We start from the raw sequence: 26,638 nt of genomic DNA, 5'->3' as shown, positions 1-26,638 counted from the left end.
AGGTAAAGTTTTCATACTTAGTAGCAGAGCTTCAGGAAACGGAAAGTTAAGGTTATCATAACACTAAGCCTTTGCACTAATGAAAGTAAGCGGCCTGTTCTTCTCTCTAAGGTCTTCTTTCCTTCAGCATATTATATGCACACCCAATTTATTACACTCTGAGTAGAAGTGAGCGGTGTTTGTCAACAACCAGGTTCAGTTAGGCGCCGAACCTATTTCGCATCGGAAAGCCACCGCCCCGTTAGCTCAGTGGTTACGCGCCAGGCTCAAGATCACGCGGCGCTGGTTCCACTCTCGGGTGTGCGCTTTGGCAACGCATTTTCAGGACTGCACTCCATTCAGCGGCACCTAATAGATGGAATAATTCCCCGGCAACAACACTTCAACTATCGGAAACTTCACTCTGTCAATCTCGGTAACCGGTCCTGCGTCAAGAGCCTCTACAAGTATGCGAAACTACCAGGAATAACCAGTCAAGGCTTTGTCAGTCCGAAGATAAAGATTCAAAACCAACCAACATTGCGCCATCCCACCAGGGATGGCGGAACCATTTTAAAAGTAGGTGGGCCCAGAGGCGCAGCAGTCAAAGTCAATCCAACTTCTGGGGGGCTTCGCCCCCCAGACCCCCCATAACATTGTTGCGTAATTTGCGTTCCTAATATCTGAAATCGTTTACTACACGAAGAGTCGGCAACCTACGGCCGCCAAGAAAAATCATCCGGCCTGCCGCTCCTTTACAAACTATAGAAATAGGTGGCCAGGGCAGTGGTTTATTACAGTATAATCAAATGGAAGAACAAGTAGGTTACTTTTCATTAATCATTTTAGTTGGTCCACGGGGTTACAACCCCCCTTTGGCACGCGTGTGACGTCACGATATTGAGAATGATGCTTTCAGTTTCTCTATACTTGAGAATGAAAAGTTTTGCCGAAACTGCAATAAAAGAGCGAGTTTTGCCGATACCAAACATTCAAATATCTCAGCCAGGAATTAGCAAAAAAAAACATAGAGACTTAGCTTTATTTCCGAAAAATGCCGAAGAAAACATGATCTTATCCTTTTGCTATGCCACCTGACAGCACCATTTTACAGGAATATTCATACCCACATTTTTGTCGAAAATGCTCTCAGAATGCACAAAATTCAAAGTAATTTTTCAAAATTTTCTGGGAGAAGCCCCCCAGACCTCCCGCTGCTGGGTGTTGTCTCAGGCGAGCACAGGGCTTCGTCCGCCGGTCGTCAAAACTCCCCCTTTCAAAATTCCTGGCTGCGCTACTGTGCATATGTAATGATAGCATAGTTCTAACCATAGAGAGCATAGTGAATAATTATATTGATTGATAGATTGCTCCACCAGTCACACACACACGTGCTGCATATCAATGATGGACTCAACAGAAAAGTTTGAAGATTGGATTTCATCATTGAGCTATCAAAGATAATAATCAATCTACTGTGTATCAAATGAGTGAAGACCTTTTTTTGGAACTCCCTCTCTGATTTGCCGTTTTCGCTACCTTTTCAAAGAAATTTGGCTTTCAAAAGTAGGTGGGCCAGGCCCAACCAGAAAATAAAGTAGGTGGGCCCAGGCCCACGAGGCCCACGTGGTTCCTCCATCCCTGCATCCCACCGCTTTCACTGCAAGTACTTTTTCGTAAATTGCTGCAAAAAGCTTTTTACTATTTTAGAAAACTGCAACATTATCTTGCAATCGTTACAAACTTGACAACTTTTAATTCAATTGATTTATTAAATTTCTGAGACACAAAAAGCGAAAAAAATGTTTAAATACAAACAGTACTTTTCACAAAAAACTGTTTTTGTCACCTTTTCATGCCAAAACAGTACACAACTATGAAAACGCTGATACAAAAATGTGAACAAAAATAAAACAACGAACCGTTTGACTAAAAAATGGTTTTTGTATTATTTAAATTTTATTTTACAGCTAATGTTGCTTTAGATCAAATCAAAAAATTAATACTTTTGAGATTATTTTTGCAGTAGCAGGACAGAATGAGAATATTGTCTAGATCAGGTTGCGATGGTTTAGATATATTATGAATAAGAAAAAAACACCAATCATTAAAATACACAGACAATCTGGAAGTGTTTGAATGCCGGTAGCGCGGATGGCTTGAAAAAAAATGCCAAAACTGTGTCAGCAATGATTGACTGTCTGGGTAGCCATTTCAACAAGAAAAAATACTGCCACTGCATCTGAAACCTCGAGGCAATCAACCAATCACAAGCTACGTTTTCCGTGACGTGAAAAGGGCGAAAAGAAGATGATGCAAAGCAACTCAAGTGATGGATTCTCTGTCATAAATGCAAAGTCTTTGCAAAAGACGGAATTATTAAAATTAAAAAAGTAAACATAGTTTACGCAGAAAAAATTCGGTGTCGGCATCTGGATAGGAATAAAAAAATTAGTCGAGTTGGCTTCCTAAGTGCAATTTGTGATGTGCAAAGCATTACTACGTTTGTTTCTTGTTTAGACATCTAAGATATTAACTTTAAAAATAGTTTCCAGTAATAGAAACTTCAATGATGTGATATTGTAATAAATGATACGATAAAACAACAGCAATAAAATATAGCGCATTGTCGTGGATTGAGACATCAAAAGCATTTCTAACTTGGAACTGAACAAATTTTTAAAATGGTTGAAGTTGGTTATAAAAAAAATAATAATATTTTTGTGTTGGCTGGAGCAGGTTTGGACCATGAAGACGGCCTGTTTCTATTAAAAGCAGTGCTTTGCACTTGACTTTTTATTCTAATTCAGTCGCTTAACTTTCAATTTGTAACAACATTCAAAGCACAATACTGCAGCAGAGTTACACAAAAAAGTTAGCACTAAAACAGCGTTTTGCTGGTACACTTTGTGGTAAAACAATGAATCATCGGACACATTTACAAAACGTAAGATGCTAAAATAATCAATTTCAACTTTACAGTCTTGATTCGACACCTGTTTGCATTCAAGGCAAGTTCATGTTAACAGAATCTGTGGCTGTCTACTAACCTGATCAAGAAGGGCATTTGGCAATTTCAATCAATTTTCAATGGCATAGAAACACCTTATAGCCATCTTTTTCCAGGCCCCCGTAATTCTATAGCTAGTAACATTTTTCGCTTTCATGGTTGGCATTATAACACAAAAAATGAATCTGAGCAGCGATATAAAACATGGTGCAAAAACACTCACAAATATTAGAAACCTTAAATACAGTTTTCAGGATTTCCACACTTTTTGTTGTATTTCCAACATATCTTCTTCTTCATTCTTCATGCGAAGCTTCGGCATGGCGGCTTCCAACTGAAAGAGAAAGCGCTTCCGTTCTGCATCTCGCTCACCAGTCCAAGCAACGAAATGATTCAACTGTCAATGTACAATGACGTCATATTGTAATTGCACCTCCAGTGGCCGACCGATAGAATGTTAGAAATTATAAATTCTACGTAAAGACGAATACAGTCCATTCCTATCAGTGGTAGCAAATCACTCCATTGACTACGATTGGGACCACATCGATAAGTCTCAAGCAACCATTTTATTTTGTATGTGTTGTGAATGTATGTTCTGTAGTAGGTTATTACAATAATATACAGACGATATTTATTGCATTGAAAATGTAGCACAACAGACTAATACAAGTAAGACAACTTTATCTTTTAGTCGTAATCCTGACTACAGATTGCAGTTAGCTACAAAGCGCTAAAAGGCATTTTCCTATAAAGTAATAAGTGAGTTTTCAAAATGTTTTACTCCATTAAAATAGCTGGCTCAATGTTGCAATATGTCAGCAATGTGATATTCTACAAGATTTTTCAAACCTACAGACCAAGTAAGAATTTATATTCTCCTTACCGCCATTGCTCTATTGATCACTAAACACGTGTTCTTGAGGTCAGTATCTTTATCATTTTGCTGATGTTGTTTCAAATATTCCTTCATCCCAGGAAGCAGAACAAATATCAATCTTGAACTAGATTCGATCATCTCAATGAATCCCTTAAATCGTAACAATCAACCTCAGTTTGTAATTGTCTGACAAGACAGTTATCCACTCATGTTACATTCCTCAAGATAAATTATTAGTTAACTTTTATCTGTTTTAGATGGAGTTTGTGAAAGCTACACTTTCGCAAATTAGAGGTTAGTAGTGATCAATATCTAACCTCATACAGTTGAAACAAGCTATCCTCATCTTTGATGAACTCGGAGGTGAGAAAGATGACGATTCTGTGGCTTCTTTCCATAGAATCCTTCAAAATATCAACTGTACCTGCAACAGAAGAATGGTCAGTAAGATAGTAATTACTAGGGCCATTTAAAGTCATTAAAGTCATATTTTTTTCTACGCATCAGTAAGTCATGAAATCAATTTTAACGCAAAAACCGCATCCCTATGAGGTATATTAAGAAAGTTATGAAGTCATATAAAGTCATATTTTCCTGGTTAGGTCATAAATCAGCTTTTTTAGTTATATAGTCATATTTTTGAGTTATAAAGTCATACCGTTGTAATTGTATACTTTAAATAAAAAGTACCAATTTAAGTGGTGAAGCAATTAAGCACTAAGAAAGTAAGGCAATTTCTGATTGAACAAAGGCAAACTGTAGGATTAGCCTACATAACACTTACAGTCACAAACCTATATTTTATGAGGTCACACATTGCATTAAAGTGAAAGAAATAGTCAATGCATTGGAAGGTGAAGGAGTTATTGTAAAGAGCGTCAAAAATTCAGTCAACGATCCAAAGTTGACTAGTCAGTTAACAGAAATATGCCTCCACTACAACAATATTTCCAACTTAATACTCAAAATGGAAAGTTGTACGTACACCATCAAAGAGGCCCATGCTGATCTAAATGCCCTTGATTTCGGAAAAAATCCGCTTGAGCTCAAAAATTACATTAAGAAGCGATTGGACAAAAACGATGTGAAACAAATTATGGAGCTACAAAGACAATACAAAGACTTCATGCAAAACTGCAGAAGTGTCAACCCACGTCAGCGTCTGTGGAGCGCTCATTTTCCTTACTAAAGTCATTTTACGTCCAAATCGTAACTTCAAAGACTCTAACATTCCACACTACATGAAACTGTACTACAACAGTGGTTTAAAATAAAAATGGATGTGTATTACTGTTATGTTGCGTATGTTTTACTCTTTAATTCCGTGAGTGACGTTGTTTGCATGTAAAAATAAACGATTTTCACATAAAGTCATATAAAGTCATATTTTCCAAAAAATAAAGTTATATTATTGATTTTTTAAGGTCATATAAAAATGGCCCTAGTAATTACTTCATCAATAACTTTTCGTGTTGATAAAAATAAATCTCCTTCCAGAGTTTCCGAGAGATTGATAAAACTCAAACTAAAACAAAGGAAGAAACTTGGCTACAGACAAATTTTTCACTTAAATCGATTTGGTTGCACAGCTACAGAATAATAAAACAAACTTACTGCGGACTGTTAACAAAGTCTGAAAAGAAATGCCAGCAGAAGTGAAGCATATGAATGAGCCTCTTCACAACACTGCGCCTTACAAGACTACTGATGCGACGTTGACTGTCTACCAAGGTATAGCCGAGAAAAATATGGTTATTCTAAACAGAGTACACACAAAAATAACATTGCCAACAATGCTAAAAAGACCCTGGAAAGTGTTACACCTTGCAATGACACAAAACATGGCGTTGATATTGTTGACCAAATAGCAAGAAAATACACGGTCAGACGCTCCATCAGAAGATGGCCAGTACATTCGTTTCACAATACTCTTGATTTAACGGCTATAAATACTTGGATTTTTACATAGAAATAACTAACAATTTCGTTTAGAGAAGAGTTTTCTTCAGCGGTTGGCTGAGGAGCTAGCTGGGCCTAACGCAGAAGCACGAAACAATAAGAAAGGTGGTGGTAGGAAAGACGTGAAAAAGAAAATGAAGGGGCTAGCAAAGTGACGAAATATTGCCAAGTCAAGAGGGAACGCAACACGAATCGCATATTGGGCACATATGATGAGAGCAAATGTGCGGAAAGTGTACTGCTGAGGTTCGACGACTTTGTTTGTAGTGGGCCTAAATTATAGTAGATGGAGAGTCTCTGACATGTACTAGGGAATTTTTCCCACTTTTGCTATACTTGTCGTTTTGTTTTGGTTTTTATTTAAAGCCATTCTACCCTTGGATATGATGATGATGCATCAACATCATGTAAATAAATTACAGTTAAAAATGCTATCATTATGAGATTACCCAAATTAGTATTAGGCACAAAACAGCAAATTAGGCACAAAACAGCATAGAGTCAAACGGGCCCCTTCGGACGCAAGTAACTCAAAATTCCGAGCTTTCTATAGAGTTCAAACAACAAAGAGTTATTTCAACTTCCAGAATAGCGTCTCACATGGCCACCTGGAGATGCGGCCTGATTTGTCACATTTTGCAGATTTTGATTACAGCTACTGCTAGTGTCTGATTGACATTTTCTGAGATTTTTAACCTTTTGCTGTCTCTTTATGATATAAGAGCTTTTTGCTGCCTTGAGGAAGCAGTGGCAAATGAGACAAAGTAAGTTGAAAAACGCTCAATCAGACTGCTATTGAAAATTAACAGTGACTAAAATTTTCAAAATCAAATTGCATTTGTTTTTCAACATCTGTTGATGTTGAAACCTATTGTGGCATCTGGGGAAAACGGTAAAGAAGGCGTAAAAATATAATTTTTAGAAAAATTCATTCAAACAGTCGCCAAAAGTTGGCAAAATCTGGAAACTTCTGTAAATGTGACAAATCAGGCCGTATCTTTAGGTAGCCATGGGTCTCACAATAATTATGCTGCAAAAACACCTTTTTTAAGTTATTTTGAATGGTCTTCTTACTGGCGTTGGTGTAGTTTTGATGTCCATCAAGCACGTTATAGCCTTTCCTTTCCAAAATTTTTCTGATTGTTTTGACAGCAGACTTTACATCTTCTTTGACAAATTTGCTGTGGTCCGAACAAAAGTTATAGAGCAGGCAAGCTCCATAGTCCTTGTCGTCTGCACAAAATAACAGTTTTGATTAAACCAGGTTTTCAAGGTCTATGAAAAACAGAGATGCAAATTTTATCGCTTCTTATTAATTTAAATTCATGAGATATTTGCAAGGTAGAATTCAAGTATAACTTTCTCATTTTCTTGTTTTCTTTTTGCAAGATCCTGTTTGGTAATTTTCTAATAATTTCAACTTTGTTTTCACCAAAATCGTGACAAAATTACCCACTGAAAACTGATAAACTGATGTATTTTCGTTTCTTCTGGCACGGAATGTGATGAACTAAAATGACGAAAACGGATTTCACTTTCTCGTTGTGCTTTGTAACAAAATTACACCCTTCCGCAGTGTTACGGGCTTGTTCGACTTTTTCACTTAAATAATATTGTTAACAAAAATAAAGTTATCTACTCATTTTTTCCATTAACAAAATCAGCGTCAAAATTATCTTTGTGAAAAAGACCAATAATTTTACGAGTCGTTTTATGATACAAAGGCGACTGTGCATGTTACAAATTGTGGACACAAAACGTTTTCGAAATCGGCAAAACTGTCTGCATCGGTTCGTTTTTGGATCTTTATCCTCCGTCTGACAAAGTCTCGGATGAATTATTCCTGGTAGTTTGTTTTTATTATGTAGTTTGTTTAGATAGTTTATTTATAGTTTATTTAGAGTTTATTTAGAGTTTATTTAGAGTTTATTTAGAGTTTATTTAGAGTTTATTTAGAGTTTATTTAGAGTTTATTTAGAGTTTATTTAGAGTTTATTTAGAGTTTATTTATAGTTTATTTATAGTTTATTTATAGTTTATTTATAGTTTATTTATAGTTTATTTATAGTTTATTTATAGTTTATTTATAGTTTATTTATAGTTTATTTATAGTTTATTTATAGTTTATTTATAGTTTATTTATAGTTTATTTATAGTTTATTTATAGTTTATTTATAGTTTATTTATAGTTTATTTATAGTTTATTTATAGTTTATTTATAGTTTATTTATAGTTTATTTATAGTTTATTTATAGTTTATTTATAGTTTATTTATAGTTTATTTATAGTTTATTTATAGTTTATTTATAGTTTATTTATAGTTTATTTATAGTTTATTTATAGTTTATTTATAGTTTATTTATAGTTTATTTATAGTTTATTTATAGTTTATTTATAGTTTATTTATAGTTTATTTATAGTTTATTTATAGTTTATTTATAGTTTATTTATAGTTTATTTATAGTTTATTTATAGTTTATTTATAGTTTATTTATAGTTTATTTATAGTTTATTTATAGTTTATTTATAGTTTATTTATAGTTTATTTATAGTTTATTTATAGTTTATTATTCCTGTGATACTTTTAGAGGATTTTGACGTGGAGCCGGTTAGTGAGATTGCCAGAGTGAAGTTTTCGATTGTTGAAGTGTAGTTGCTGAGAAATTATTTTCTTCCCTAAGTGCAGTTAAATGGAGAGCAGTCCTTGAAATGCGTTACTCAAGCGCACACCCCGAGAACCGAACCAGTGCTGCTTGATCTTGAGTTGGGCACGTAACTACTGAGCTAACAGGGCGGACCAACGGGGCGACATTGCAAGATGTTTAACTGCATGTTCAGACAAGACAAACCTAGTATATGCAAATGATTTTTACTCTTTTCAATCTCTGCATAAAATTATAGCTTACAACACAATCTTTGCTAGAGTTTCATCATACTGCATTAACTTTTTAGTGAAAGCTATATGTGTTGTCTATATTTTCAATTCGTCATAGCCTCAGTATGATGAGATACAATACAAGAATTTGCAATATTTTACCTGACTCATATTTTCCAAAATAAATTTTGTAAAGGACTTTTAAATAAATGAAATTGTAGATGATGAAGATCATCAGAATCAAGATGATCAATAGAGTTCCACAACAAATTGCAACGATAGCTGCTGTTGACATCAAACCAGGTATAACTTCTCTTTTCAGTTCCACAGTTCGATTCACTGTAATGCTGTTTTCATTGAAGGTTTTTGCGCTGATGATATATTCACCAAAATCAGATTCGCTGATGTTCCTGCAAAAAAAAATATATTTACTGAAATTGAGTAAATGCAAAAGTTACTTGTTGATGGATTTTTTATTTTGCGTTTTTTTGTCGTTTAATCAAAGAACTGTTCGCTGCATGAGCTATTTAATTCACGTGTCAATAATAGAAGACATGTTGCTGTATTTTACTGCACTTGTTTTGGAGAAAATACCTAAGTGAACGCAGAATTATCGATGAACCATAAAATTGAATTAAACTCGTTTACTAATGTGACGAAAGGTTTCAAAATAATACTACTATCTGCCATGCATATGCCTGCCTGGCATTTGGCTGAGTTACGTTTTTTGTGTGTTTTTCTAAATCTTCGAAATAACTTCACTTTTGGGAAAAATTTGATTTTGGTAAAATGATAATGTTGTTTTGGCTTGTTTGTTTGTTTTTAGATTGTTTCATATCGTCAAAGCGAAACAATTTTGTAATTCGTGCAATGCCCTGTGCGATTCTTTGTGACCGAGCTTCACAGTGGTAGAATTTCTTTGTGGGGTTTTCTTTGCCTACCTTGCCCTTCTTTGATATGAGCTAAACACATTAATTGTGTTCTCCTCACGACCATCAGCACTCTTGCTAACGCACCATGGCTGATCTTCATAGCAAGTGCATATTTATACAAGTCTTCGAAATATCCGTTTCCGATAGGCTTGTTTACATATTGTTTTCTTTATGAAGAACTAATTTTTATTTCTTTTTCGTCTAAAATTTTTCTAAAAGTGTTGCGGCCACTCCAACTTATTTTTAACTTAATAACTTATTTCGGCCTCAGCTACCTTTTAGCGTTCCCACTTTGTCGCTTCTACCTTTTTATAGACCTTTGTTATGTTTGGTATATATTGTGTTTCGTTGTAATTGTCAGAAATAAAAACAAACTGAACCTAATGAAAATATTTAAAATCTTTTTAATAACTACCAGCCTATAGCATATTCAATTATTCATCTATTCTATTGTGATAATTTAATACCAGCGTTTAGGATGAGTCTTGTCATAATAATTATGGCTAGTTTCAAGTATAACTCTGGATGTTGGTGTCGTTGTTCTGCTCCTCTACTCTGCGTCCTGCAAAACCATAGGCTACGCGCGAGAAAACTTTTATAACAAAAGGGATGACATGTATATACGCATTTTGTCTGTTGACAAAACGACGTGCCTTTTATATGCGCAAAACTTTCAGAAATTCTTTATTTTAATATTGGCAACATTATTATACTGTATTGTGCCCTTAAAAAAAGAAAATGGAAAAACCATTCAGAAACACAATTAGGCCTACAGTTACATTAAAAATTTCTTTGAAATTAATCCCGTCTACCAGGGTAAGCGAGATAAAAAAAAAAAAAGAAGGTCCGCAAATGACGAAAACAATTGATGGCATAATTTTGGTGTTGGACCGGTCGACCTTCTTTCAGTTAACAACATTCTGATGGTGATGATTTTTCTATGGTATTGTTATGCTGGTTGAAGTCGTGTTGTATTTGCTTGGAACTGCAATAAACTGTGTATGAAGGGACAGGTCTTGTTCTCAGGTCATCCCCATCACTACTGTGCTCGGGATGTCACTGTCATGATACCAGCTGAAGTATATATGAGGTGATTGCTACTCATTTTGCCGCTACAAACAGCTTCCATTTCCAAACACTGCTGCATTGAGAACTTGGTAGATTAAAGTTGTTGGGTTTTGTAAATGAGATATATTTACAAAACTCGCATAGGCTTTCATCTGCAAAAGTCATAAAAAATTCACTTATCATACCTGTTATTTAATGCTGAGAAGATATAGTTTTGTATCCCGTACTTCTAGAAATTCCTTGGTTCCAACCAGAAACACTGCAATGAGCGTATTCGATGAAGAACCATATGTTCTTCATCTCATGCGCTCAAAAAAGCGACAAGATCAAATTGTGGTTTCAACTCTCAGGTCGTGTGTTTGAGCAACTCATTCAACGACAGCTATCTGTTTAGTGGTATTTGGTGTCTTGAGTAATTCACAAATAGGCACAACAGATGGAAGCCTTACTAAGTTTATATCGGCCACTGGGCTTGCTTCAGTGGTTCAAAAGTTATCTCAAGAAAGCGAAACTGCAGAGATGAAGCTTCAAGAGGATTCGTCAGTCTAAAAATAGCAATTCCTACAACTAATAAATCGACCAGTTACCTTATAATACACTTAATCAACAAATGACTATTCAAAGCAGTAACATTTCAGTAAAAATAAATAATCACCTGACTGCTACAACTTTGCATACCTTATAGTGAGGCGCAGTGGGACTTTTGCTGGAGACCTCTGTTTATCAATGTCTGACGGGTTGTAAAAGAAACATATTTCTCCGAAAGTGCTGCAATAAAACTGCATGGTAGCCTCTTTAATAGAAAGATTGGCCTACAACAACAGTATCTGGTGGAAATTAATATCAGATCAAGTATTGGCGTTTAGGGAATAACACGATAAAGGTAAGGTAAGTTTAGGGCAAGATGAAATGCAAGAGAATGCCAATTTTGAAATGGAAGATGGAAAGCATCAAAGATAGAAAGGAATGGAAGATCTTGATGATGGGATGGAAGACAGTCTTCTATCATTCCATCCTAACTCCATTATTAATTTTCCATTATAAAAACAAGACATAAAAAATTTGTAAAACAAGTTGAGTAGAATTTTTTTTTTTTTATTACATTTCATGAGCTGAAATAATTCGATTATTCGATTTTCGGTTCATATTGAACCAGCAGAAGTGTTGGGCGTTGGCCGGACGTTTTTTTTTTGCGAACAAGAGATTAACGACGTTAACATTTCAAGTGATGCACTGAAAACATACTGGCAAAGTACGAAGTATAGTAAACGCTGTTGCATCTTTAAAAATGTTTAGTCTTCACCTGTAGCCTACAAAGATTACTTTACCAAAAAGGTATGCCGTATAACCACTTTACAGTAAGAATGTAAAATATTACAACACATAGGCTGATGTTGGCGTATTGGGTCAGGGTGGTTTAAGAAAGCACACTTTCATGTATCTCATAATGTTTGTGCTCATGTCAAAGTCACTGAGAATGAATGAAAGCTGAGAATGAGGAAGGTAGATGTTTGCTGTTTACAGGAAGTCCGATAGGGGAGCAAAGGAGCCAGGTTTTTGTGTGTCAAAAGAAGGAGATACAAGCTGTGGTGGTGGGGCAATGATATTGGGATCGAAGAAGTTGGGATTTTGGTAAAGGAAGAGCTATATGAAAATGTTGTTGAGGTTCGTAGACAGAGTGACAGAGTAATGGCGATAGTGATGGTGGTCGAGAATGTAGTGATGAGAGTAATCTGTGCTTATGCACCACAAAGTGGAAGATCCGATGCAAAAAACAAAAGATTTTATGACAAAATGGCCAATGAATGAAACGCAAGAAGTGATCAGGAAATCGTATGGGGACCTTAATGGGCACGTTGGCAAACAAGTTGATGGGTTTGAAGGTGTCCATGGAGGGTTTGGCGTGGAGTGAAAGGAATCGCGATGGAAGGCGACTACTTGAGTTTTGTGACGAAAAGGACCTGTGTGTTGCAAATACCTGGTTTAAAAGAGAGGAAGGAAGAAAAGTGACTTTCAGTGCATATGGAAATGAAACTGAAATTGACTTTGGGCAGATATGCAGGAAAAACAGAAAACTGAATATGGGACCGGGCCTGCGTCAGTGGTTCAAAGCCTCTACAAGAATGTGAAACTGCCAGGAAGAAGCTTTCAAAGAAGTTTTCCCAAGATAAAAATTCAATCAATATAAATATCATTAAAACTTGCTCGTTTATTTAATGTTTTTACACAGAGTTTTTTTTTAAAACAGTTTTACATTAGAGAACTTATGCAGGCTGTGAGTAATGATGTAGATCAAGAATACTACAACAAGTACAACTTTAGATGCGAGCTCCAAACTTTTTAATAGCGGGTTCATCTTAAAAATTTAATTAAACTTTAAAACGACATGCTTTAGACCAGGGGTCACCAACCTTTTTGTCGCCGCCATTTAGTCGCCGCCATTTGGTGACCCCTGCTTTAGACCATTAAAATTTTCTTTTTTATCTAGTCTGTCATAAACTACTTACTCTACTGTACATTCTTTTCATATTTTATTATACAAAGTAGTATGTCAACTCAGCACTTACATTGTACAATGACTATGCTCGTTGCTGTTCTCTTCAGTGTCACAGAACGTGTCCTCCTTTTCACCTTTCTTTGAATAAAACGTAGTTAGATACTTATTAAAACGCTAGTGTTTTTGAAAAATGTTTCTTGCTCTGTTTTGAAGGAGATAAATTTTAGGTCATGTACATTGCAGTGTATAAAGTGAAAGTGAAACAAAGTGAAATATAAAGTGAAACACTTTCATATTTTTTTCAATTTGTTGGGCACAGGCCTGATAGACGCCAAGAAAAGTAAACTTTCTGTGATGTGGTTAATTGTTGCCACGCATGTTGATTGATTGTCAACAATATTGTTAGAACGGTTTAGAAGGTCAAGCTTGACACAAGGGTTGCAGTTTTTCAATCAGTAAAGCTGTGGCTAGCTACTCGACATTCTTGTTGTCGTATTAGCCTTTGGGGCAGCTTGCCCATTGCAACCCCGCTTGTCAATTTCGTCATTTGTTGCAAGCATATTATCCTGAATATATTATCACTGAAGCATATTATCCTGAATTATCTGAATATTATCCTTCTGTTGGGAATAGTGTAAAATAAAGCAAGCAGGTTATGCTTATTTACTTTTCACCTTAAACACAAAAATACAAGGTGTGGCAACACTCATTGTTATACTAGCGTAATCTTTTGAATTTTTGCTGCATGTTTGGAACAGTCTCAGTACAGTAAATGATTTGTGATCTAGAAAATTGTTAATGTAATTCACAAGTTTTTACCTTTTTCCAATAAAACTCTACGTCTCTTTTGCTGACTTGTCTTTCACCAAAATTTCCTACACATTCGAACACAGCATCTTCATTTTCGTTTTTGTATAAATCAACATTCGAACAGGTGAAAGTATGTTGATTGAAAGTAAAGGGTTCTACGAAAATATATGCAATAATAATGAAACAAGGTTTACATACTTTGATTCAATGTAAAAGAAGATTGATTTGCAGAAAAAGTTATTTTACATTTCAAGGTTTTTATCAAAACGCTATTTCCTTACGAGTGACAAAACAACATTATACTTACGATGAACACACATTTCATAGAAGGATGTGTATCGTGTCATTCCATTGTACGTCACAGAGCATGTGTATACACCAGCATGCTCAAATGAAACCGTTGGAATTACCAGCTGAAGCGTTTGTATAACTTGTTAGTGTTTTATACCATTCTGCGTCCAACTGTGTAACTTAAAGTAACAGCACAACTTTATGTCAGCGTCTGCTATGTCATCTCTGGCATTAGGGTTGGTTTGGTTTGGTTTTTAAATCTTTATCCTCGGACTGACAAAGCCTTGATTGGTTATTCCTGGTAGTTTCGCATACTTAAAGAGGCTCGTGACGCAGGGCCAGTTACCGAGATTGGAAGAGTGAAGTTTTCCGATTGTTGAAGTCTTGTTGCTGGGGAATTATTCCATTCACTAGGTGCTGCTGAATGGAGAGCAGTCCTGAAAGTGCATTGCTCAAGCGCACACCCCGAGAGTGGAACCAGGGCCGCGTGATCTTGAGCCTGACGCGTTACCACTGAGCTTACTAGGCGGACGTATGCATACTGTATCATTGAGTTCTGTTGAAAAACCTAGTTTCCAACCAAAACTAGTTTGCCTAGTAATCAAGTTGAAAAAAAATATCAGCAACCTTTCAAGCACATTGACACGCAATGAACATTACATGACTTAAAAAAATATTTTTTATGATTTGAAAGTAAATGCCTTATGATTATGAAAATGATTATCAATGCTTTATTAGATTTCGCTTGTATCCTTTGTGGATCCTTTCATTGCATTATATCCAATCAGACAAGGGTTTGTCGGTACATCTGCTCTTTTTCTTACAACTGCTAAGAATTGTTTGAAATATTGGTTGAACCACATGAGAAAAGGATCTAAAATCGCTTTCTCTTTTGATACTCATTCCCTATATCTGACTGGCTGCAAGCATGAGTTTATGTACTCAAATACAAAAGTATGCACTTTATTGCTTTAATTTCATAATACGCTAAATATTGTAAAAATTTCTACTTTGTTCTGAAGTGAAACGCTGACGTTTTCTGGTAAAGTATCGGAACAGTTCCGCTCCCATTTGTAAGTAAAGGAAGGGTCGTTTGCTACAGGGATATCCCGTGAATCCAAAGCTGTAAAGCAGAAATCAATAAAATTGCTAAACCCTACTTGATTGAATGGTGAAATGATTTCAATATAATATGTAGCTGATAGAGCTCAGGGTGTATTGTATCTATGTCTGTTCGGCAAATGCCTTTGCTCACACAGGTGAAATTGTTTGATAGTAATTTTCTTCGATTATTAAGCAAATTAGAGAATCAATTGCCACATACTGGAATGCAAGCAAAGATTGTATGGAGCTTTGTTAGCAGTACACAACAAAAACGAGAAACAAATTTTAAATTTGTACAAAAATACATAATATCCAAAAATCTTTTTAAAGCAACACAACTAAACTCACAGATGCATGGATTGTTAATATGAGATCCAAGGGGAATGCGTAGGGACAACAAACGACGATTTGAATATCTTTGGCAAGTTTGTTGCGGAAATTCGATCAGTTTCAAGGTGAAGTCAACGGTCCAGCATTTACTTGAATTTACTTCCTAAACATAACAGTATGGTAACGAGAGTTTCTATAAATATCACGATTTGAGGCAATAAACTTTCAAATAGAAAATTAAACAATTAAAGTTGTCCAAGGTTTTGTTTGATTGATTGAATCTTTATCCTCAGACTGGGAAAGCTTCTTGCAGAGCTTAATCCTGGTAGTTTCGCATACTTGTAGAGACTTTGAATCACTGACGCAGGCCCGGTCACCGAGATTGATAGAGTGAAGTTTCCGGTTGTTGAAGTTTTGTTTCCGGGGAATTGTTCCATCCACGAGATTCCGCTGAATAGAGAGCAGTCCTTAACGTGCGTTGCTCAACCCCACATTTGCTCAACTTAACACTCAAAGAGTTGAACCAGCGCCGCTTGATCTTTAAGCTTCTTCATTCCAGAAGTCACGCGCTAGCCTACTGAGCTATCGGAGCGGTTTTGTGAGAATACTTCCCAAAACCTTTTTTAAGCGTTTAGTAAACGTTAAATAACCGACTTGTTGTGTTAATTACTGCGCTTGCGTAGCAACTTCATCATGTCGGCAACTCACTGGTGCCAGCTATGTTTAGATTCGTTAATCCGGCCTACGTCACTGCTGTTTGAAGTCTGACTACACTTATCCAATATACCTCACTACCACCAACTGTAGTTCGACTATTTAGCCCAGGGCTACTCAACTGGCAAACCGCGGTCCGAATCCGGATGTTGATGGTGGACCTTGAGCTTTTGGAAGAATAACCTCACTGCCACGTTTCATGGCTTCTTTAAACAGATTTCTACAGGAAGAAAGCAATTTTTACTGTGATTATCTTATAGTTGCTGGGGGGGGCTTCGACTTCCAGACTCCCCAACACTTTCTCAAAAATCCAAGTCGAGTTACATTTTACCTAAATAAGTGGTTTGGTACCAATAGTTTAACTTTCGTGGTTGCGTGGAAAATAACTTATTTACCGGACCGCTAAAAATATTGAACTTGTCAAACTGGACCCTTGCTAACATTAGTTGAGTAATTCTAAAGTAGACCATTTGCATTATCTCTAATTTTAAGTCCAACCTCGTTCACCTAATTCGCCTTCATACCCTCTATCACTGTTCGACCAGGTTAACTCCACAAACCAGGCTTCGTCAAATAATTCTAATGAGGTTGTCCGATCACAAAAACCGATAAGAATGAAGCAAAATAAATTGATAAAAATTCGTTTATTGTAGATTTGTGTCAAAAAATTTTTTTCAAAATTTTTGTGAACGTGGTCAGGCTTAAAGGCTGAACTACAGCGTTAGTTACCGAAAAATATTATATCGAAGAAGGTGGTAATAGTTTTCGTGGAATAAGTAACACCAACCTAGGGTTAACCTAGACGAAAGTGTTGATATACATATCCATACACCTTAAAAAGGTTTTAATTCATTGAACCATTGCTATGTCTAAATTCAAATAGAATACTGTGAATAGAATACGCGTGACTTCGTGAACGAAGAAGCTTCAAGATCAAGCGACGCTGGTTTGACTCCCGAGGTGTGCGCTTGAGCAATGCACGTTAAGGACTGCTCTCCATTCAGCGGCACCTAATGGATGGAATAATTCTCTGGCAACAAGACTTCAACAATCGGAAACTTCAGTCTGTCAATCTCGGTAACCGCCTAACCGGCCCTGCGTCGAGCCTCTACAAGTATGCGAAACTACCAGGAATAGCCTACCAAGGCTTTGTCAGTCCGAGGATAAAGGTTCAAAACCAACCAATATAAATTATACTATTATAAACATAACAACTACCGAATTAAACGCTATAACTTAACATGAAAATCATGAAACTGCTCTGCAAGACAACTGCCACTCTGCGACTTCAAATGAACAATTGAAATGAAACCAGCAGGCAAGCAGTGCGACAGAACTACCAAAGGCACACACACAATTATGATAAAACCAATTAAGCAGGGCTTCGACCAGACAGCAGTTCAAATACATCACAGATGGCAAAAGTATACAACTTCGGCCCAAAAAACTCAAAGTCTAAAAAAATCTAGATTGAATTTAATCTTTCTAATTATTTAATAGTTACAATGGTGCAAACAGAGTCGTTTTAGCACCATCTCCCTGAAATCCACTAGTGGGCGCCAATGTTTCGTGATGGATCTTAACAATAAGACAAACTCTTTCAATGGGGAAAAAATCACATCTATAATTTCAGCAAACCGCAAACAACCTTACGCTAGTGGTACTCTAATATTTATAGAAACAAAGTAAATGCCGACATTAGAGGATTTGCAAAAAAGTTGGAATTTTTTTTTATCAAAACCCACACTTTGTCCGTAACGAAATTGATCAAATTGAATTTGGGTAGAAGATTTAGTTTGAAATTTAATTAACTTACCATTTAAAAAAAATCATTTGTGACCACGAAGGATTTCAATAATTAATTTGTTGAAAATTTTTATGGCCCAGCGTCTCGAGATGTATTCTCGCCTTACTTCACCTCATGTATTTTCATGGTAGGCCAATTTCACTTTATAACCTGTCACCATTAACACCGAAATTTATCAATTTAATTAACCTTAAATGGCCTTGTTAACTAGGAGATTTAAGTGAGCATTTTATTTCAGTGTTTACTTCAGACTATTAATCCTATAATTACTTCGATAGTTTTTGTGGGATACAAAAAACTTTTTACTTCTTTAATTCTCTTTCTGAAACTATGCAGGCCCAACATTGCTGGTTAGTATAAAATGTGATCGAGCGAGCAAAGCGTGCGGGAAAATATTTCAAAAATGGAATCAAACTACGTATTAAATTTATAATTAATAGCCGAAAAACGCTGCTCAAACAAAATATGCGTGGGCTCCTATACAGAGTTTTAGAAATCAGTAAATACGGCCTTGCATGATTTAAACCACTGATAATCGAGCTTTTGTAACAACTTTTTTTCTTTTTTAATCAGTCAAAAAACATTAAAGACTAAAATCAGTGAGCCTCCAAATAGCCGTGTAGCCTTCTCAGCCTGGGGGTACGAGGGCAGTTTACACGGCCCTGGGTGCAAACGAAGCATAACTTCTAATTTTATGTTTATCAAAAAAGTTTAATGGTACGAAACAAGCTTCCTGTATTATTATTTGGATCTTATTTGTCAAGTGATTAATTTGGAAATGCATTATTTCACAAATCTATTACAAATTATCTTCAATAAAAAATACCAATCACAAACTAACCCTTCCAAACCTACACTAGATGGCCAATTTGTATCATTATATAGTTGTTATTTGATGTTCAAAATAACTTACGACAAATTTCATCTTGAAAGTCGGTTCTTGAGGTTCGGGGTGAAGCAAGGTGCTAAGGTCTGTAAGATCTTCCTCATTTGTTATTGTACTGTTAAGAAGTGTTGTTCCATTTGAGAGCAGGATTTCACATAAAAACTAAAGTAAAAAGTGGCATGTTATTCAACAATTGACGCATATACGAGCAAGTTCAGTCCATTGATCGGGCTATACTAGTCACACCAGTGAAAGTCGTATGCAAGACGTTGGAATGCGAAATCCACATTCCACAGGTCAGCTATATGTTCAATATTCTGCCATGCTATGCTGAAGACATTTATAACATGTTTTATATGAAATAGGTTCGTAGCAAAGTTGCAATATCTTAATACATAGTACAGTATCTAATTATAACCATTTATGATAATCAAATAAATGTAGAAAGGCAAAGATCGGTTCAATTTGATGATCAAGCAAGCATCCAGTATAGGGTTGCCTAAAAGATGCGTATTTGTATGGTTTAAAATACATAACAACAACCACAGGCATACTTAACTATACGAAGTAGGCTATTGTGAAGTTTACCGAGGTACCACGTTACGTGCCAGTCACGTGACTCCATGTCAGGTAGTGGAGTCCGGAGATTCGGACGCCATGCCGAGTTCATTCGCTATTTATCCGGTGCTTAGTGCTTATATTTGATATTATCATTATGTTGATTCTTGATATAATAACTTTTTTACAGCCATAAATAATAATGATTTAATTTTTAATGCAAAATAGTTTGTTATAACTTTCTACTGAATAGGCAGACAGCATGGCCACTGGTTCACAAGAGCGCAGGTTTGTCTGTTTATCTTTATCCTGCATTGCGGGAAAGCGGACTTGAGCGCTATGCATCGGTGTACGCCTTCCGACGTACACCTGACCCATGCTGCAGCCGACGACAATGTCTGTTTTCGGTTGTCTACTCTGCTTATGACTTAAATTTGGAACTACCCATTACTCGAAATCGATCACTGGGTAGAGGCAATTATCGTAAAGTTTCTTGCCCAGAGAAACAACAGCAAGTGCGGGTGGCTGGAGTCGAACACGCAGGCTCTCGACACGCAGGCTCTCGACTGTGAGCCCAACGCGCTAACCACTCGGCCACTGCTGCCGCTAACTACTCGGCCACAAGGTTATATGCAGATCCCAAAGCATTCTGCTGTGTCTATAGCTGTTCCAGACAATTGTTCACCTAATCAAACGTCATATAAAAACCGTTCAGGTCTACTGAATCTTAGCGTATTACGTCATGGAATTTTTCCTAAAAATGAGCCAAAATTGCACCATTGTTCGTAAGACTTGTATCAAACCTGTTTAAACATGAAACATGGCATCACCACCTTTGAACACCTGTTTGAATTGCGTGACAATGTCTTTCACTATTACGTCACAGTACTGCGTACGTGAGTTTGAGATATTGATATCTAATCTAGTCATTTTAGAATTGTTGCTTGAAGAGGTTGGTCGCATGTTTAACTGTTTTGCTTAGTGCTTGTCAGCTGGATGAAAATTTCCGTCTTTTATCCAAGTAATCTGTTTTGTAGTGACAAGTTTTAGTGGTGTACGGCGTTGCATCCCATTTTCGACAGCCAGGTGGCTAATTTTACAGAAATACAAATTTGAATAGACGTTTCAAAGGAGTGTTTCTTTTTCGGTCATTACATGCAGACGAACGGATTCGGGAATCTTATGTTACAATTTTCCCACGAAGAGATTATGGTTTACCGCTGTGACCAATAGCAGGACATTTGAAACCATGTCTGAAGAACGAAGATAGAAATAAAGATTGACTTCACTCGTCTTCCGGTTTACTTACCTACTGTAAATCTTCAACTACCGGCGTAACGTGGAAAACGACATAAAATTCGAATAAGCAGACACAGCATTTAATTCCTGCTAAAGCTTTAAAATGCTCACTTCTTCCGTATCGACTCCAGAGTTTTTTCCACGTTTAAAGCTGTCGCGGATATAATTATTCTTATCTTTAAACACTGCGCAAGTCAGACTGAAAGGCCAGCCGATGTAGGCTTGCGTGGCTGGCATGTCAATAATTTCACACCGACGATCTGCAAAAACAACAAAACATAATAAAATGCAGAAACCCAGTAACGCCAAAATATTTCAATACTTTAGAATTTTTTGTTTCTTTTCAAACTCTTTGGTTTAGTTTTATTTCATTTTATTCGTCTGGGGTAGACAAAAAAAGGGGCAAAAAATTAAATTATTCGAGAACGAATGCAAGTCGGTGAGCGAAAGATAAGTTGAGAGAGACACAATCAATCAACCAATGGTTTGTTTGTCAGTAACAGGAACGTAGTACATGTTTGAAATATGCAAGTAATATTCACAATGTAAAAGTTACACAAGTTCCCATACCGACAGGGAGACAACGAGACGACCATATACGGTCTACTAGTCAATTGCCACCCCAAGACACGCCTTAAATGGTTGGGTTAGGTCACGCCTTAAATGGTTGGGTCTGGTCACGTCATAAGTAGAGACTACGATTATCTCAAAAGAAGAATAAAACAATTAGAAGTTGGTAAAAGAAAGTGAGGAAGGCCGAAAATAAGATAGAGAGATTGTGTGACAGAGGATATGGAAATGATGGGAGTGAAGGAGGAAAATTCTGCGGATAGGGTGATTTGGAGGACTGCAATCTGCATCGGCTGCCACACTTAAAATAGGAATTATAAGCCAGAAGAAGAAGTTTTATTTCAATTCTGTGAATTCGAGATAAAACCATTTGCAAATTACTATCTTAGATTACCCATGTTAACAATAAAATATATACATAAAAACAGCATACAATATAACAAGTAAACAATATAAGCTAATACGTAAATAATATATCAAAATATTTTGAAACTTTAAAATACTTGATTTCGACCCAAATTTTCTAGTCTTGATTTTGTTTGGAATTGTTTTGTTTTGGTTTGATTTTGAATCTTTATCCTCGGACTGGACAAAACCTTGATAGATAATACCTGGTAGTTTCGCATACTTGTAGATTGGCAGCCATACCGGTTGGGAATGGTTGGCTTCAGAGATATGTAAAAAACAATAGTTTCTAGCAACACTTCCTTGGGGCAAAGCGAGACAGTGGCTTGATTGCTTTAAAAGTGGCTTGGATAATTTGAACCCCAAGCTGATCGACCAACTACCTTAACGGACACATCAAGTCAAATTGATCAACCCTTCAATTTCCACAGGTTGTTTGTTTCTGGTTGTAAGCAAATCTATTGTAAGCAAGTGTAAGCAAATCTTAAGTATAAATGATCAACCAATTGAGAGAGTACAAAATATCAGTTTCCTTGGCCTGACTCTGAATGAAAATCTTTCATGGAAACCACACATGCAACATTTGCTGCAAAAGCTTCGAAGAAATTTTGGCATAATTACCAAGATTAGACCCTGTCTTAATTTGTCAAATTTGATCTGCTTATACCATTCTTCAATTGAAAGTAACCTGAGGTATTGCATTACGACTTGGAAATATGGCAACGAAGGACTTATACAAAAACTTCAAAAAATCTGTGACAAATTTCATCGTATTTTCCGTCCCAACAATGATAGTTGTAGCAAGATCCGGATAACAATTGAGCAATTGTTCAAACCGGAAATTGGTGTTTTCGTGTTTAAATTTCACAACAATTTACTACCAGATTGCTTCACCAACCTTTTTAAATATGTCAAAAAGGTTCACAGCCTGTCTACAGTACAAGAAACCATGATAATGATTCTCTAAACATTCCATACTTCTAAAAACGCTTACTCAACATTCAATAGAATTCACAGGTGCGAAAACATGGAACGAATTTCCTTCTTCAATTAGAAAGACTGATACAAAGTCACTTTTTATTCACAAACTAAAACAACATTTAAGCAAAACGGAAACGCAATAGAAAGACAACGTAGAAAGGCTTTCTTGCATTCTTATGAAGATTTTAGTGGAAATCCGAAATTATTTACAAAAGATTAGGCTTACCTAACAATAATATCGATTGCTTGTGCTGTACTTTTATGTTTGTTTTAACAGCAAACGCAATACTCCATAACTAACACGACACCAAAGGAATTGAGAGCTTTATCAACACCATCAGGATATCATCATCTACCAGATCATCCATTCCATCACCCACCAGGACAAGAAACAATAACTTACACTGGATATCAAACCTCAATCGTCTTAGGCTACTGTGTGATGTGCAGTCTAACCATAGAAAGAGCTCAACACCTGCTCTCCTGGGCCACATTGAAACGGGCTTTTGCTTGAGATGAGTTTCTTTTATGTCCGGTTTTCTTTCTCCATCCTATTATTATTATGACTGTTCATCCCATCAATATTGGAACTGGCAAATTCAATCCACAACACTTTTCATTAGGCTGTCATTCATTACTACATGTGTGCTTCTCTGTTTTTATTTTATTTTTTGCTATTTGTTTTTTGGGTTTTGTGGCCGTGCTAACTACTGATTTATAGCCTACTACATAAATTTTCATTCAGGCACGTTTTAAACCAGTGTTCTTCAACGGGGGCGATATCGCCCCCCGGGGGGCGATTTTGGCCATTGCGGGGGCGATTTTGGCCATTGCGGGGGCGATTTGTACAATTTTTGAAATTGGGGGGCGATTTTACTGTTTAGGGGGGCGATTTTAATGTAACGAAGAAGCTCGAGCAATTTTTTTCGCACATGGATGGGCAGATTTCTGGATCAAGTGCAATGATCGATTTCCGGAACTATGGGCAAAAGTGAAGTTGTATTTATTGGCTTTTCGTTCGACATACATTGTTGAACAAGGTTTTAGTGAAGTATTGCACATGAGAAATAAATACCGAAACCAACTTGACATGAACAAGACTGGAGGAAATGCAATTCGACTTAAGTTGACTGGCTTGCACCCAGCTATTACTAGTCTTGCAAATAAGCACCAGGCGCAAGGGTCGCATTAATTAGCTTCCACGAGCTGTAGTATTTCAATAAAATGTGCTTGCTTTTGCTTATTTATATTGTTGGGATATTTGAAGTTTTGTATGTAAATTTTTAGCGACATGAACTTTTGTACAACGGCAATCGTTTCGCAGTCCTCGAACTTAACTTTTCCACCCGGCAACCAGTATGGCCGAACGGCAAGCGATTCCGGCGGCCAGCAACAAAAACGTCTATGATTGACGTAAGTTTTCTGCTTCAGCGCTTCGCGTTAACGAGCCGAATCTCCGATGGTAATAAGAAGAAAACGAGTTTTGCTTTCGCAATACGCATACAAAGCCCTCGATAGTTACTTGTATCCTTCTCGAGTTATCTGCGGCCGAGCAGAGCTTACTTTCGGTGGCCGTTTCTGAACCCTTCGGCGGCCACGGCCGCCGTTAATTTCGAGGCCTCGTTTGAGGGGGCGATTTGGACCCGCACTTTCAACAAAGGGGCGATTTTGTAAAAAAGGTTGAAGACCACTGTTTTAAACCTTTCAAGGTTTTGCCATCTTTTCCCGTTCGTTAACGTGCTGGTAGGTTTATATCGATTTTTGTAGTTAGTATCTTTTTCGTCCCGGACGCGTTAATGACGAAAAATAAAATGATTGATTGATTGATTGAATTGTGTTTATTTCTGTGCCAAGGGTAATTTACTAAAATCAACGTTTTTATAAAATATTGAATTTCGGTGTGTTTTTGAAGACTGAGTTAGGTTGAACACAATTGAAACTGTCATTGGTAAATGTATAAATTGAAGCGACATGTGGCGGTATAATCACGTTCTGTTTCTGTAAGTGTCCGCTTTGCCCCGTCTTCCCATAAGTCTTGTGCGAAATCATCTTGTCTTTTTGCTGATCTCATGGGAAAAGTTAGCAGCAAAGATTGCTTCTAAATATTTAACCTGAAAGCGCCACAAGAGCACAAATCAAACTACAAGCAGATGATGATAATAGGGAAATTAAAACTCTTTTAAAAAGCAACGACAAACAGCAAACAAGCTTTTGCAGCGTGATGATACTACGTGCCCCCCTCTCCCGATAGCTCAGTTGGTTAGCGCGTGAGTTTGTGAACAAGCAAGTTTCAAGATCAAGCGGCGTTGGTTCGACTCTCGAGTTGTGCGCTTGAGCAACGCATTATAAGGACTGCTCTCCATTCAGCGACTCCAATGAATGGAATATTTCTCCTCCCAACAACACTTCAACAATCAAAAACTTTACTCTGCCAATCTCGGTGACCGGGCCTGAGTCAGTGGTTCAAAGCCGCTACAAGTATGCGAAACTTCTAGAATTAAGCTTTCAAAGAAACTTTCTCAGTCCGAGGATAAAGATTCAAGCAATCAATCAAGCAGCTACAAAGACATATGACATGGACATCAAGTGTTAATAGCCAACTATTTCTTTAAAAACTTCAGGTTCAACGATTTCTTTAATCTTTTGTGGCAACTTTCCTCTTTGACATGACAAGTGGACTCAATAACAAAAGGTTAAAAGTAACAACGATATTTTTATATAGTTGTTAATGATACTTTTTTAAAACTAAACCTTAAATTTTGCTGTTTTGAAGGACTGATTTAACGTTTTCAGCTGCTACTTGGCTGACTCTGGTTCCCATCAATTGTCAAGTAACGAAAATTTGTTGTTTTGTAATGTAGGCTAAGTGGTTAGACAGGTCTTGTTTTTGTCCAACATGTATTCACATAGAATATTGAAAACATTAAGGAAATAAAACACCCTAAAATATTTCTTACCTTCGACGACCACTTGGGGAAAAACTTGTAAAAGTAAACGGAAGACGAACAGGTATAGCAAAAGTAAACACTTCATCTTTTAACAAAAAGTTATTAAACAAACCCTGGGAAGGGAAGATAAATGAACTTAATGCGAATACATTACGTAGACGACTGATAAAGTTTTATTTTTAATTTATAATTTCCTCTTTTCTAGACCGTTTTCAATTATCGTCAATGCAATTCCTCATATTATTCTATGTTATTTACTGTTCAGTTTCCCGATGAAGACGGGTTATAACATTCAATCAAGCATAAATCTGGTAAAGATCTGGTAAAGATCTGGACCAGATAAAGTGGCTATCTGGGATCTATATAAAAAAAATTTGCAATTGGAATAAATCTGTTATAGTTGCCAGCAGTACTTTTTTAGATCAAAGGAAACAGAAAGTTCAAATTCACACAAAAATAAAATCAGACAGCAACCAAAGCATGGTGGCTATGCAGGGTTGTTTGAAGCTTTGCATCAAGATCACCACCAATAACAAATATTCATCTTTTCAACACATCAGCTGAACATGCACATGGATGGAAATTATATCACTGAAATTAAGACATCAGACAATCAATGCTATTTTTCAACAGTTTTTATCACCGTATTATTACTACCAAGACAGCAAAATCCGTCATTTTCACATTGATTCAATCAATATAAAGATGACGGATTTTGCTGTCTGGGTATCACAA

At 36.4% G+C, this 26,638-nt stretch overlaps 1 protein-coding gene across 1 annotated transcript; it reads right to left on the bottom strand.

Annotated features, from left to right (window-relative positions):
- Positions 1–1,737: 1,737 nt before the first annotated feature.
- LOC145786118 (uncharacterized) lies at positions 1,738–26,637 on the bottom strand. The gene is made up of 14 exons (XM_082597770.1): positions 25,913–26,637; positions 21,111–21,259; positions 19,170–19,304; positions 15,754–15,898; positions 15,312–15,424; positions 14,318–14,423; positions 14,020–14,165; positions 13,271–13,338; positions 11,382–11,471; positions 8,866–9,113; positions 6,903–7,061; positions 4,187–4,293; positions 3,876–4,019; positions 1,738–3,386 (listed from the first exon to the last, which is right to left on the bottom strand). Exons 1-14 carry the CDS (start codon positions 25,986–25,988, stop codon positions 3,240–3,242), a joined length of 1,833 nt encoding a protein of 610 aa, XP_082453896.1. The 5' UTR covers positions 25,989–26,637; the 3' UTR covers positions 1,738–3,239.
- Position 26,638: the final 1 nt, after the last annotated feature.

Source organism: Aplidium turbinatum, chromosome 17 (assembly GCF_918807975.1).
Source record: "Aplidium turbinatum chromosome 17, kaAplTurb1.1, whole genome shotgun sequence".
Taxonomy (NCBI): Eukaryota; Metazoa; Chordata; class Ascidiacea; order Aplousobranchia; family Polyclinidae; genus Aplidium; species Aplidium turbinatum.
The sequence above is the reverse complement of the archived record's forward strand: the minus strand, read 5'-3'. Positions and strand labels throughout refer to the sequence as shown.

Bases quoted from the DNA above. Each gene is read 5' to 3' on its own strand.
- LOC145786118 (XM_082597770.1), bottom strand. From the start codon at position 25,988: ATGAAGTGTTTACTTTTGCTATACCTGTTCGTCTTCCGTTTACTTTTA. The intron at 15,425-15,753 runs GTGAGTTTAGTT...TCTGCTTTACAG, and splicing joins TATTAACAATCCATGCATCT to CTTTGGATTCACGGGATATC. The intron at 3,387-3,875 runs GTAAGGAGAATA...GTACATTGACAG, and splicing joins TGATCAATAGAGCAATGGCG to TTGAATCATTTCGTTGCTTG.